The following is a 15,024-nucleotide window of genomic DNA, read 5'->3' on the forward strand; positions in this document are numbered from 1 at the left end:
GGCGCGTTACCAAATTGGTCTGGGTTCTAAAATGGTGCTCTACCAAAATACATATTTATTATTCATAAATATGTATTTTTAAGACAATAAAACGCAAAAGAAGTCAATTTCATGATTTGTAATTTTTTTCATTTTTCCTTCCAGTAATTTTGCAAAATAACTATACTTTTTGAAGAATTGGTGGATACTGTTATTTTTTTGTGGTAGTGGTATATATTGTGCGGACAACCCTAAAGTTTTAGTCGTTAATATTGCAAAATGGCGGAGTAGTGAATTTTTTTGCAAAAAAAGCCATTGCTTCAGAATTTTGACCTATATGACCAGTTTTTAGAACGCCATCTATAAATTAATCGAGTTAAACCATTAGAAATATTGAAGAACTCGTCAACGAACATGACCCAATTAGTTAAAAGTCTCAAAAACATTTACACATCTTGTCTGGCCGGGTTTTTCAGCGTGGGGTGATGAGTTACCCCGTGTGGCCGTTATGAGGCCTGAGGGAGGTGTGGCCGTTAAGGGTTAATTATATTTTTCTAGAGTACAAAAATATGTTGACCATAAAAGTCATCATATATTTGTCAAAGAGATGTCGTTTTTAAAATCCCACGATTCCCCGCGGATCCTCACTTCCCCCTTTACCACCATAGAAAAACTTTTCTCTCAAATTTTGAATTATATTTCTCAGCAAATGTCATCATATATTTTATAAAAGTTATTTTCGAACAGCCCACCGCGGATTTATTTTTCTATCTCATATCATGTTTACTACAAAATACCAAGAACTCCCACAATAAATATGTCATTCTCAGCTGCTCAAAAATCAAACCCTTATATATAAAATTTTTCCTCTTTCTTTAACCCATTCTTTATTTCATCTTCGGACTTACTTTTCTTTCAAACCTTTTCATATATAAACCCAGGAAAAATACTCAAATTCAGTCATTACCGCCGCAACTAAAACCCTTGTCGGATCTATCCGCGAGCAAGATTCCAAAATTCGTTCTCGTGACGGTCCACAGCCTAGGCAACTGGACTCCTAGATCGATAAACGGACTTGAATATTAAAATTTAACATAAAAAGTCTTTACTTTTCAATTAAAACCTTTGTCGGATCCATCCGCGAGTAAGACTCACTGAGTCGACTTCAAAATTCGCTTTCGTGACGCTCCACAACCGGACTCCTAGATCGATAATCGCAACTCGATTCTTTTACTAAAAATTATAAATTACGTGACTTAAGTTTTATTTTTAAAACCTTTTCTCGTGAGGTCCTACGCCTAGGCATCTGGACTCCTAGGTTGGATACCTAAAATAAAATCATTTGAGTTCGCATTAAAATTAATTAAACCCCTCCACGTGACGCCCAAATCGGAGTCCTTGTTCAGGAATAGTTAATTCCGCTAATAAAAACCTAAAAATCATAGCAAATTCACTCGAAGGCAAAGCCGGCCTTTCGGTTCAGCGTGCAGTGCGTTCGTTTGAATAGATTCAACCTGTGAATCTCAATAAAACTGTCATAAACATTGTAAATTCCTGTGTGCACAAATTCAAACTGGTGAATTTGGAGTGAGTGTGTGTGCAGGTATATCAACCCTTCTGGGTAAGTCTAAAATTATAATATTTTTATGTAAAATTTAACCTATCAATATACTACACATGTTTTTTTTTATATACATTCGTCTTTTCATTTACTATCCTTTTTCTCCGGCATTCAAGTGCTTGTAATTTGAGTCATAGTAAATTTAAGTAAGACTGTCAAATTTACACGTGATCTTGTACACAAAGAGCTGTCTCTATTGTATGATAGTATGAGGAATGATCAGTCAGAGATCATTTCACACTTGCACTCTCAAGTGGTAACACTGGATTCTACTGTGATGCTTTTAAGAAATGAAAATCAAGAATTAAAAGTTATAATAAAACGTATAAAGTCATGAAAGGAATTAATTAATAAAAATACACAGCGAATAAAAGAACTGGAAGCTAAAATTTTTGTTGACAATGGAGGACAAAAAATCAGTAATAGCGTATGAGTTGCACAGACCAGTACGCAGAAATTACCAACGTCGTCATGTTGACATACGAGCACTTGATGAAACTTGGCAAGCTGATCTAGTTGACATGATTCCTTATGCAACAGTTAATAAAGGAAACAAATATCTGCTAACTGGCATAGATACTTTTTCAAAGTATGCTTGGGCTGTACCGATTGAAAGTAAAAGTGGTAGTGATGTCACTAGAGCAATGAAATCTATATTTCAACAAGGACGTGTACCAAAAAATCTGCATGTTGACCAAAGCAAAGAATTTTACAATAAAGAATTTCAAGAATTGATAAAACATAAAAACATCAACATGTACTCAACATTCAGCAACTTGAAGGCATCAATATGTGAACGTTTTAATCAGGGATAGAGTTACTCCTCAAAAGCCGCTCGCTCCTCGATAACTCCCCACTCTTTGGGAGTTAAACTCATTGTAGAATTCGGATGCATGAGAGTATAGATGCCTAAACTCTCCCTACTCATCGCTCTGATGATGAGTAACTCTAACGAAGAGCAAGAGAATGTAGCTCGTCAGGAGTAATACTCCTTCTACGAGTTACTCACTAAGAAGTTTTTCAAGAGAGACTCTTCTAGCAAGAACTCCTTAAAGGAGCGAAACTTGGATGCTTAAATCGAATACTCTTTGAAATTGTGGTGGGGTAAAAATTGAGAAAGAGCTATTTGGGAGCGACATCTACTTTATCTACACTGAATTCTACTATATCTACACTGATGAAAATTTCATCTAATTTTCTTAATAAACAGAAAATAGTTTTTAATATAATTTTTTTTAATTTATGGGGCGTTGCAGTTAATAAAATAAAATTGTTTTAATTTTGAAGTATTTATTTATTTATTTTTGTAAAGAAGAAAATATTAATTTTAAAACAAACGATAAATCATACATATGTTTTTCAAACTATTAAATATATAAGAAAATTTTGTGGAATAATTTTATTTATCAAATTATTGTTTAGATAAATAAGTAATTCAATATTATTATTTTTTAATAGTTGATAAATACCAATTGTATGATGTTTTTTTATACGATCAAAAAAAATTTGGATTAAAACCAAAAATGAATATTTTATTTAGCGAATAACTTATAGAATCAAAAATAAAAATATTCTATTTATAATCTATACTTGGTAATTGAGCCAGATTAGGCCATTATTTTTTAATTTTTTTTCTTATATGGGTAAGAATTCATATTAAAGTATAGAATATAGTTAATAATTCTAAAATATTTAATTACTTTTAGATAATTATTTACTTCAACAATTATATGATAGACAAAATGATTTTATTTTTCTTATTTACGAAATAGTTCTATAAATCATCTATGTGAGAAAAAGGGGCACGATGAAAAATCTCAAAAATTTGCCAAATGTTACGTGTGAGCTTACAGCTTAATGTTCTTACTGCGTAACTGATCTTACCGTGTCTAGCTCAGCGTCTCTAGAAATTCAATAGGATGTTATAAAGGGTGTGGGTCGCTCAGTGAAGGAATAACTATATGTGAATTTAATGGATATTTGTTTATTGGGCGTCCCCAAAATATGGGAGTATCCAGAAAAGGCCCTGAGAGTCTCTTTTACAAATCTAAGATAGCATAAATGAATCGGATACAAATACAATATTTTCATTCAACAATAGCGGCATTAAACGTATTCTTATAGTGATCTGTAATTAAAGCGGTAAAATAAGAGAGATAATATTTATGCGCGAGCAGACGACTATTCGAATCAGCTTAACTATGGTAACTAACTCTTCTTCTGCAATTGCATCCTCTGCTTCCAAAATATCACTCCGCCGTTTCCCATGAGAACTCTTTTCGTGCTGCATAAGAAAATATCCCTTCGCAGTCTCCAACGGAACTCTTTTCTTCCCACAGTCAAAACTGTTGACCACGCGAAACGTCTGCTCATCGCATTGTCTTTATAAAAGTAAGACTTAATACAACTAATGTAATGCGATATTTATGTGCAGCTGTGTAGCGCCTAATGAAACTACTATAAAATGTATTGCTTTCTGAACTAAAATATATCTATCTATTATTTGTTAATTAGTATTAGACGGATGGGCGTCAGCTCACCCGTCACACGCTCTCCCGGCTCGAAAAAGAAAGCCATTCTCCCGAATGGTAAAAGGGACAATCCTATTCACAGGGTAAGTCGCATGTGAACTCCCTGATATCACCCGAGACCACGATTCTCCCTCTCTACCCGTTGGAGCTCAGGTTAATTTTCAGCTGCACAACAGTATACGTTGCATACCTGTTCAAAAAAAAAAAATATAATACTCGAAAAGAAAAAAAAAAGAAAATGATTACTTATCTCTTAGGATGCCCTTCGGATTATATATATACTAACGTAAGCTTATGTTCCCTGAAGAGACTCTCTACATACTAAGGAAAATAGAATATTTGTTGTAAGAACAATGCACAAGAGAATAATAATGATTGATAATTAATGATAATAATAAAAAACTGTAATCTGCATTCCACTGCCTTGCACGTTGTAATTGGGCTTCATCGACCGCAGTCTTCGTGATCTTGAAATCCAATAGACTTGAACGACCCGGCATACTGGCTGCATCTCCCCTGTGTGGCGTGCCTGCAACAAAACAAATGGGTTGGGAAAAGGGAATAAGGAACAGATGGGTTGCTGATGGCGAGCTCCTCTACAGTCTCAAGTTCTTATAGTGCCAAATGCTCCGACGGGCAGTAGTAGCTCTGATCAAACCTTCCGATTCGCTGTTGTGGTGAGAAAGCTGTGTTAACTGCATCATCTCTAAATCCGCATACGATACCCCTGATTGTTCCTGTGCCTCGTCAATTCCAATAGCGATGTGTCCCTTCTTCAATCCGGTAGTGTCCACTTTCTTTTCCCTTTCCATCCGCCTCGATTTTAGTGGCGGCATCAGAATGCCTAACTCCTTATCCTTTTGCTGAACTGGTTCCATCTTAGATTCTTCGATAGGTATCGCTCTTTCTTCTTCCACCCGAAATCTTCCTTTTGTAGATACCTCTGGCTCTTCTGACGTTGTAATTTTACCTTCTGCTGCTTGCCTCTCATTCTCTGCTTGAAGTTTTTGTTTTATGTATAATCTTGAACACAATCCACACAAAATTAAAAATATAACGACACCTAGTCCTATGCAGAAATACACGGCCAAGGTCTTGATTTCCACAATTTTAGCTTGTATTCTTTTAATCTCTACCATGTGGCGCAACTCCTGTCGCACCTCTGCTAATCTGACACCTCCTTTTTCCACAGTGGCTCCATCACCTTGCAATTGTCCCACCGCAGCCATTAGGTTATCCAGGGCAATATGAGTTCCTTCCAGGATCTTTTCCAACTCTTCCTTAATCTCTGGCCAGCCCAACTCTCTATCCATAATCTTTGCCACGACGTGTCTTCCTCGAGTTGGAGTTAAGAATATTTCACCTGTCACTCCCTCACACTCTTTCCGCATCCACATCACTCCCGTTCCGTTCACGGTCATTTCCTCAGTCTTATTTCCAGCGCAACCAATTTTTAAAATTTCGTCGCCCATGGCAACAAACAGCCAGGCATTCGTATTATGTAACTTCATCCAAAATGTCTTTTCCAACTTGACCACTCTCAATTCACATTCGTTGATATCGACGTGTTTCCCTGCATACAACCTCGCTTCGCAGCCCTTTCCACCTTCCAGCTCATGTGCGACAACTCTACTAACTCCAAAGAATCGATCACCGATTACCTTACTCTTTTCGATGTCATCCCTTGTAAGTGATATATATTCACCTTCCCTTATGGCAGTATATGGTGTAGTCGGCATTATGATCATCCCATACATCGGTGCTGTTGATAGCATGGTGGGAAATGAATAGTGTTTGATCAGTGTATATTTCGTTCTTAACATAAGCGGCACCCTCCAGATGTATATAATTCTCTGATTATAAACTTGTACCTCTGCATCTATGATCGCCAGCAATGTTTTTATCCCATCTGAATCCGTTCCTGTAGGAAGTTCCATCCCTTTACTGTCTTCCAAAATAACGCCAATGGCCCGCTGAAAATCCGACACCGACAATATCTCATTGAAAATCTGGCCTTCCGTTACCATAAAGGAGGCGAAAAACACTCTTTTACTAACAGACTCGCGGACTTCTAACTCCCCCTCAAACTGAGTCAAATCCACCTTGTCTTCTTCATTTCCTTTTCCAATGCTGAATTCCTCTTGGTGCCGGAGTATGACCTCGTTATCCTCTGTCCTTACTAAACTATTATTATTTTCCACAAAATTAGATATTTTCTCATAATAATCCATTAAGTCGGCCGTTGATTCCGCTGCTCTCCGCCTACACCAATCGCTACTTTCTTCTATCCAGGTTTTCATTTGGTTAACTCGTTTTTCCAATTCCATGAGGCCCTCCTCACTCTTGACCTGCTCCCTTAATTTGTCTAATTCCTTCACTAACCGATCCGTCTCAGCTTCTTCCTCATACATATCTATGAATGTTATTATTTTCCACTCATGCGATAAAACCCTGTATTCCCCGATATCCTCTGAATACAATCCCCGTCTGTTGTCCAATCTTATCATCCTTCCTGTAGTCCCTTCTCCCGTCCTCATCGTGGCACTGCAACCATTTAATTCATCAAATTTAAAATCATAATCACCCTTCCTTCCTTTTTTTTGTTTTTTTTTTGTTTATTATTTTTTTTTTTCAAGAGAGAGAAAAAGAAATTTTTTAAAAAATAAAATAACCGATCTTTTAACTAATTTCCCTCTCGTTTTTTTTTCTCGCTTATCTTAATTTGCGGTTTCCGAAACCGGCTTCCCTCTATTTTAACGTTCCCTTGATTTCTTCTTCTTCTTGCTTTTTAACGGTTCTTCCGCCAATTGTAACAATAAATGTGTTACGGACGATAAAATTGCACCCACTAAATACAAACTCCAGCCGTATGCTCGATGTAAAATGTATCTATGTACTACCGTGTCGATTATTATTTTCAGCATTTTTATACTTATCATTATGCCTATCAATCCCGCACTTGCCGTTCCGAATATTAAAAATTCTCCCCAAAATTTATCCCATTGCTTCTTTGCATTATTCTCAATTACTGATTCATCCATGAACTGCGTCATTGATATTCCCGTACTACCAACAATAGTGCGGCCTGTTGCCCCTCTTATTATGGTATTAACCAAAACTGGAGTTTCTACCGGCAGCATTATTCTATTCCTCAACTTTTCCAAATCCTTTTCCGTGTATATCCCACTTGTCGCCAAATATCTTGTATCCTCATAATCCCAAGTTGGTATGGTCGTTGGTTTTAGCATTTGTGGTTCTTGAATATCTTCAAATCCCGGTTTCATAACGATCCATGCCCCATCTACTTCATATCCGACCGATAGTAATTGGTTGCAATCTACAATAGTACCTTGCTTAGTCAACATTCTTGATCTAGCCGTGACAAACCAACTCTGATTTTGATAAATCACCGGTAACTCCTGATAACATTCTTCCACTTTTCTCAATTGGACATCTACCGGTATGCACTCGATTAGGTAAATAATTTCTCCTGCAACTGTTACGTAGTATCCTGGTCCTTTCATTATCGCATAAGCGAATTCCTCTGGTTTTAGTCCTGATAACATCAGCGCATTTAATATTACTTGCCTTTCGACCTCGCACTTGTGTGTTAAGGGGTTAGGGGTACTCAGAGGCCTGAAAAAATGATGATTTTCAATAATTTTTTTTTTGTAGTTAATTACTTTATTTGACAAAAATAGAAACATAGCTTTATTAGAACACGTTTCGATTTGACTTCACGAAAATGTCAAAAAAAAAAATTAATAATTCAAAAAGTTATCGCTGTTTTTGTAGAGCCCGTTCCTCCCGAAGTCCTTTGCGGTGATCATCATAAGTCCTTGGAGATTCATCTAAAATCAATCGGACAAGAAAAATTAGTTTTATTAATAGATAATCTTGTGCCTGATCGAAGCTTTTTTTTTTTTCGAAATTAACAAAATGGCGGCCTCAGGAAATTTTTTTCAAATTTTCGAGAAAATACCGACAGTTTATTGTTAAAAAAAAATCGAAATTTTTGAAAAAAAAAAAAAAATCCTTCGGTCAGGCACGAGTTTTTAATGTATTTCAAAAGTACAATAAATTTTATTGAAATCTACCGAACAGTTTTTAAGTTACAGTGATCACCAGTTCAGAAAACATAGTTTTGAGAAAAACGCATTTAAAGTTTTGCTATGGATTTATGTCGAATTATAAGAATTATTTAATAACTTACACTGAGTCATCTATTCCTGGACCATATAATAGTTCTTCAGCCGTCATAGCAGCTTCCAAAATATCGATTTGCTGGTGCCTACGTTGCAATCGACCTTCTCGGGTGTTATCATCCATTCTTTCTGCATACCGATGACAATTAGGCCCACAATTAAGTCCTAGTGTATTCATCAAGACTAATAATGAATTTATACCCTCATTCAATATACACATAGCAACGTATGCAGCTATTTGTACGATAGTAAACTAGTATTTACCGTTTTTGGGCATGTTTTCCATACTAGTTAGTTAAAGCTTTCATTATTATTCTAATTGAATCCACCTACACATCTTGAAAGTAAATTTTCATTACTAAGATCTTCGTATATAGGCTTGATAGCTTTTAAAACATCAGAAGGTAAGGGAGAATCATCGTGAGAATAGGTATCAAGCTCTCCTCTTGCTTCAGCGCGCTGGTAAGAGCACCAAGATTCTTCGCTTTTTGGACACATATCATGATTCGGTTTTTCATCACTCGAGCCGTAGTGATAAAAGGTTGCCATTATAGCAGATTTCATATTTTCAATAGAATCACAATGCCGGCGTATTGCTAAACCATAGTACACAGTTAGTTTGTCTATTACTTTTCCTGTGAGCTTACCTCGACCACCAAGACCTTTTTGGTTACTCTTCAGCGTACGTAATCGACTCCCCATCCGCTTTTGGACATGCCCTATACATTCCTTTTTATTTACAGTTGTATTTTTGTAAGGATCTAATTTTATAATTCCTGAATAGGTCTTGGAGTCACCATCACCAATATAGTTGGCATACTTAACTCCATATTTAGTTTCAGAATACGAAAACATTTCGACCATCGCACCCACCTCCATTTTCCCAGAAGACCCTTTATGATTAGCAGAACACACATCTTCATGCGATTGATACCATTCCTGGAACTCAACAGTATTTGTTTTTTTTTTCCAATACTCACATAGCTTACAATATGCACTTTTAATGTTGATGTCAAGAATCTTTCCAGTAAAATAGCCAATTATAAAAGAAACTCCAAATGACGATGTATATCCCCGTTTTTGCCAGGTTCCATCTCCCGATACAGTTAGATGATTTATATCTTCATTTTCAGTTGTTGGCATTGCTTGCTTTTCTTCATTCACAGCTTTCGTCATGAAGGTTTCTGCGACGGTTTTACTACAATTCGAAATCTGTTTCAGTAAAATTGTATGCGTAGATTTATCTAAAAAAGACGGCATGTCCATCAGGCCGCAAAACTTGCACAATCCTTCGTATCCTATTCCTAGTATTCTCATTACAAAAATGAAACGTCTGTTTATTTCATAAGGATGCCCAACGAAAGAACAGGAAGGAATATATTCATTTCCACAGTTATTACATGCAACTACAATTTCGAATCCCAGCCCACGTGTACTTGCTGTTTGAAACACTACATTTCCATCACATTTTTTACATTTTATAAGAGCAGAAATTGCAGTGAATACCTGAATAAAATTTATTATTCGAAATTCAGTACTGCTGTCTTCAGGTACATCATCTTCAGTGTTTTGTTTTAATTTTTTAGAAGATGTACTCTGAATACTTTCATCACGTTCGGCTGTTTTCGGATTAAAAACATTCTTTCTTTTGACTGAACGCGACTTATTAATTTTTTCAGAACTCCGAAGTTCTCTTGAAACCTTTCTAGAATCACGTCCCATGGTTAATAATTTAATTCACTTGAGAAATAATTTATCACAAAACTATCGACTGATCAGTGCAACGACTACAGGTATACTGGCAACCAACAATTATTTTTCAGTTCTTGTACTACCTACAAATTGTGAATATATGTAGAAGGATTTATATACACTGGTCACAGAAATTAAGGGATAGAAAAAAAATCCGAAATTTTTAGGTGATTTTCAACATGCTGTAACTCGGTGAAAAAGGGTCGTATGAAAAATCTAAAAAAAGCAAATTGTAGCCTCAAGTTTCTAGTTTTCAGATCTGGACCTCAAAATTTTTTATCATGTACAGTTCCGGAGTAATCATGAGAAAACCGACGAAAAAAAAATTTTCAAAATTTTTGCTGGTCTTTCAATGCCTCTATGGGCGACAATAAATTTTGCTTAAAATAGCTTAAAATTGGGTTATAATGCAGAATTGGAGGGATTAACAAGAAACGCAACACATTATCGGACAATTATGTTGGCAGGAACTACCACGGTGGATGGAAAATGTGCGGGAACACAATATAGTGGCCCGTTTGGTACTTGGAGTCAAGTGATTGTGGAAGCGACCGTTAGAGTAACAGTTAGGAACTATTTTGCCACAGTGGAACGTGCAAGCAATAAGGTAGTTCTTAGCAGTGGAGCAAGATGCGACTGGGCTGAAGGAGGGTGCATAGATCAAACAGGAGGTAATACAATTTGGGAGGTCATAAGGGAGGAATCATGTCAAACAGCGAGTCACATAATTTTGTACTAGGGACCTGGCACGCTATTGTCTGGAGAAAAAGGAGAACCAGAAATTAATACGATCAATACAGAGGATATAACATTTGCTCTAGCGAAGAAAATGGAGAAGAAAATATGCGGTTACACCTTAATACAAACGGAACATCCTAAACTATTAATTAAGGTACTCAAAGCAGGTGAAGAAACGGCGAGAGTAAAATCAATCTCGACGCAGGACCTCGACATATTTGCTTACATGAATTCAAAATTTGTGTATGTAGAAAAACACATTAAACGACAAATGAGATCTCTTTACAGAGATATATTAAGGGGTTAGGGGTAGTCAGAATTTTCAAAAAATCGATTTTTTTTTTTGCATTTTCTTAAAGTATAATATTTTAAAAATATTGTGTGAAAATTTGAAGTAAATCCGACAAATTCTTTTCGAGTTATTTAACAATGACCAAAGGACGCTCGGGCGCTACGTGGCATTCGAGAGCAGGTAGCTAGAAACAGCTGCAAGCAACCGACCTTTCGGGTTTCATTGTCATGAATATCTCCCCATTTTAATGTATGCATAATTATATATATATATATATATATATATATATATATATATATATATATATATATATATTATAACACAAAAACTAGACGCTAATTTCTGCGCTATAACTTCGTTCTCTGCCTTTAGCCTCCAGTCTCAATACGAACAGGGCGCCAGGTAATTTTTATCACTGGAATCACCAAACCAGTAAATCATGAAATTTTGGATAATTTTTGATCTGTGGAATTATCACCAAAACCACGCATAAACAAAACTAAAACTAAAACTTAACAAAATGCTCAGAACTTATTGGCAAAACAAAACGGAGACTGGAAAACTAAAAACAGAGTTACGGTATGCCATGGTGTCGCTCAGTGTGTAGGTTTATGGAGAGAGGGAGTGGTCCGGGTTACATCATTCCCCAAAGTCATGTAGATCCATTTTTAATTTGCAACTTTTATTTAACAACAATAATCTCAAACTCTATGTAACAATAAATAAAATACGGTAGCTCAGTACAAATAATAATTTTCTCTATAACAAACGTTGAATATAATAAAAATTAATCTTAGTAGTAAGTAAATTGACATCTATATGATACAGATCGATATTTTATGAATAAAGTAGTTAATTAACTAGAACTGAATAATAATCAGATAATATTTGGTAAACTAGAACGATAATTATGGATTCGATACTCTAGAACATTTCCTTTAGCAAAATCGTAAAACTAACGTACATGGGTCTCATTTCGATGTTAATTACACTAATTGGTTTAACAATCAAACATATTTCGTATAATTCTTTTATAAAATAATATTAACAATGGAACATGATCGTGACTCTAAAAATGTAACATTATTCTCTCAGATATTGAATCTTTTCTTTAATTAAAACAGGAGCATAATACCTCAAGACTTTTGATTCGAACTCGATTAATTATTTATAATAATTATTTCATACCTGATGTCTGGTGAATAAATATTAAGTAACGTCTTACACTGTTTTAAATAATACTTCTGTATCAATAATCTCAATCTGTAGCTTTCCACAATGCCTTGAACTGTAGCGCCATTACTGCACACGTCTACTCGCTTCAAGCGACTAGAGTCGAATGCCCACGTCCGTACTCCTCGAAGGTCTCCCTTCGACTTCTTTCTCTCAATTCTCAATTCTAAAAACCCCAAACTCAATCCTATCGTTATCAATAGCTGACCTCTATATTCTAAATTCTTAAATCCAACTCAATCTTTACTATAACGGTAACTGGAGGCTCAAGTCCTCACCAAACGTACTCACTAAACCCCATTCTGAGTATGGATATCCTTGGCAGTTGCTCTCCTGGAACAGACTTCAGCTGGGATCATAAAACTTATAAACTAAGTGACCAATGACTTCCTCAGCGGTACAAGTGGTCATGACTTGTCCTCTGAGGCCTGTCAGACTAATAATTTAAAAATGACCAAACGGCTTTCACAACAGCAACGGTCACAAAATTACTGTTGAGGCCTGCCAAACCAAAACTCCAAACTGATCCCATTCAGCATCCGTCAAATTCCTTATATACTGGAGCACTAGCATCTCAGCTAGACCTCTGCAATCAACCAAGAAGTCTCAGAGGGATAGAACTAGGTTCTATCATCAGATGATACCGGGTGACTAATTTAAGTCCCGCTCCACGGTAACACTGACTCGTCCACATACTCAAAATACCAAAAATCCAAAACTCAAACAATCATTTTCCCAAACTTTAATCTCAAACCATATCCCATAATAATTTTCCATAATTCTGATTCTAATTCTTATTTTCTTTATCCAAAAATCCGTAACTGTAGCCAGACGTTACTCCATATTTAATTCTTAAACTATAACTTAATCAAAAATCTGTATAAAAATCGTAAATTACTGTAAGCTAAATTATGAGTCTTGAATTACCATGCTCGTAAATACAATAAAATTCGTTGGTGTTTGTGACGTTCACTTTGAGTTGACCCCCATACGAAAAAAAACGTCACAATATATATGTGTATATAGAAATATATATGCGAGTATAAATATAATTAAAATACATAAAAATAATTATTATTTCCACAAATAATCATTAACAATAAAATATATACGTAAATATACATTAATTCTACGTGCATGTACTACATACACAAATATATATATATATATATATATATATATATATATATATATATATATATTGAGACAATGTGAATTGCCTTCGTCGCCTTCAGCCTTGCGGTTCCCGCTTTTTTCCGTCTCGTTGCCGTCTAATGTCACATGCCATAGTGCCGTGGTCACATGACAACTCGTTACGTTGACGCAGGCCGGTTTGGAAGAGGTGGGGACAGTCAGGAAGCGAGCCCTATGCCCAAAAATTATCCGTCACCACTTCGATCCTGGATCCGTTAACGCTTAGACGTTATTAATTGTTATACTTGCGCTATTTTATACCTTGTAAACCGCACAATTTTCCGGGCAATTAACTTGCAAAATAGTATCTGTTGTATTGTTTATTAGTTCTTAGTTATAATCAAAGTTAAGCATATAAAATATTATACGTTACCGGCGACCTATTCGCGGTAATATTATTAAATTAAATAATAAAATCAGTGTGATAAGGATTCATTCCACGTGGTCACTACTGCGTATCCTGCGTGCCAGCCAGGACCACGATTATTCTGTATTCTGCGTGAACTCTTATTGTAAGTAATTGAATTGATTATAATTGGCAATAAACTTGCACATTGTCCTAATAATTTCCTTATTGTATTCATCACCTTATTCTATCCCTATTTTACTATACTGGTGAGATTATTTAATACGATAAATTACTATTAATTAAGTTAGAAATAATAAGTAAGTTAGCTGTAAGAAAGCAGCATAAAAATTATCAGCCGTGAGGTAAGTTGATAAGCTTTTTTATATACGTTGCCGAGTTTGAATAAGTGCGGGTCTTTGCTTTGCAAGAACCCCAGCCTACTGCTCTGTCCAGCATAAAAATAAAATTTGTTAGAGGCCAGCCTAAGCCAGGGTTAAACCCGCGAATTCTGGTGGCTGCTGGTGAAAATCGCGAAGATAATAAGCGATTTGTCTCAATATATATATATATATATATATAAACATTGCATGTATGATATAAAACATTGAATTGAATTGAATCGAAGTGAGAGTTTGACCCCTTTGTTTGGTGTAGAGCCGAGCACTCAGTTCTTTTGAACCATTGTACTTGGCCCCACTAGGTCAATTCTCGTTGAAATTAAGATTGGGTTGGCAGATTTATGGATTTCGAGAATCGCAGAAATCCGCCCATCCCAACCTCTAATAAGTTAGGCTGAGTATCATCCCAGATCCCCAAGATGTCTTTCCTTACATCTTCTAAGGCTCTGCATTGGCTCAGCAGGTGGAGGGGAGTTTCATCCTCTGAATTGCATCTAGGGCATATCGAATCATCGGTGATGCCCATGAGCTTCAGATGCCTCCCGGTAAACCAGTGTCCTGTAACGAGCCCGACAATAATCCTTAATTTGGATCTATCGAGCTCTACTAGACTGGTACCAAGCGACTTCGATGGTCCTTCAATTAGTGCCCTCGTATGTCGCATGCCTCCGGCTTCAAGCCACAGGTCCCAGAACCTGTCACAGGTCACAGGTCCCAGAACCTGTCACAGGT

General features: G+C 36.0%; 1 protein-coding gene across 1 annotated transcript; it reads left to right on the top strand.

The window, feature by feature from the left end:
* The first annotated feature begins 2,001 nt into the window (after positions 1 to 2,001).
* On the top strand, positions 2,002 to 2,415 carry LOC130678116 (uncharacterized). Its single transcript, XM_057485098.1, has one exon. It carries the CDS (start codon positions 2,002 to 2,004, stop codon positions 2,413 to 2,415), a length of 414 nt encoding a protein of 137 aa, XP_057341081.1.
* The last annotated feature ends 12,609 nt before the right edge of the window (positions 2,416 to 15,024 follow it).

This window comes from Microplitis mediator, unplaced genomic scaffold (assembly GCF_029852145.1).
Source record: "Microplitis mediator isolate UGA2020A unplaced genomic scaffold, iyMicMedi2.1 ctg00000148.1, whole genome shotgun sequence".
NCBI classification, from domain to species: domain Eukaryota; kingdom Metazoa; phylum Arthropoda; class Insecta; order Hymenoptera; family Braconidae; genus Microplitis; species Microplitis mediator.

Bases quoted from the DNA above. Each gene is read 5' to 3' on its own strand.
- LOC130678116 (XM_057485098.1), top strand. From the start codon at position 2,002: ATGGAGGACAAAAAATCAGTAATAGCGTATGAGTTGCACAGACCAGTA.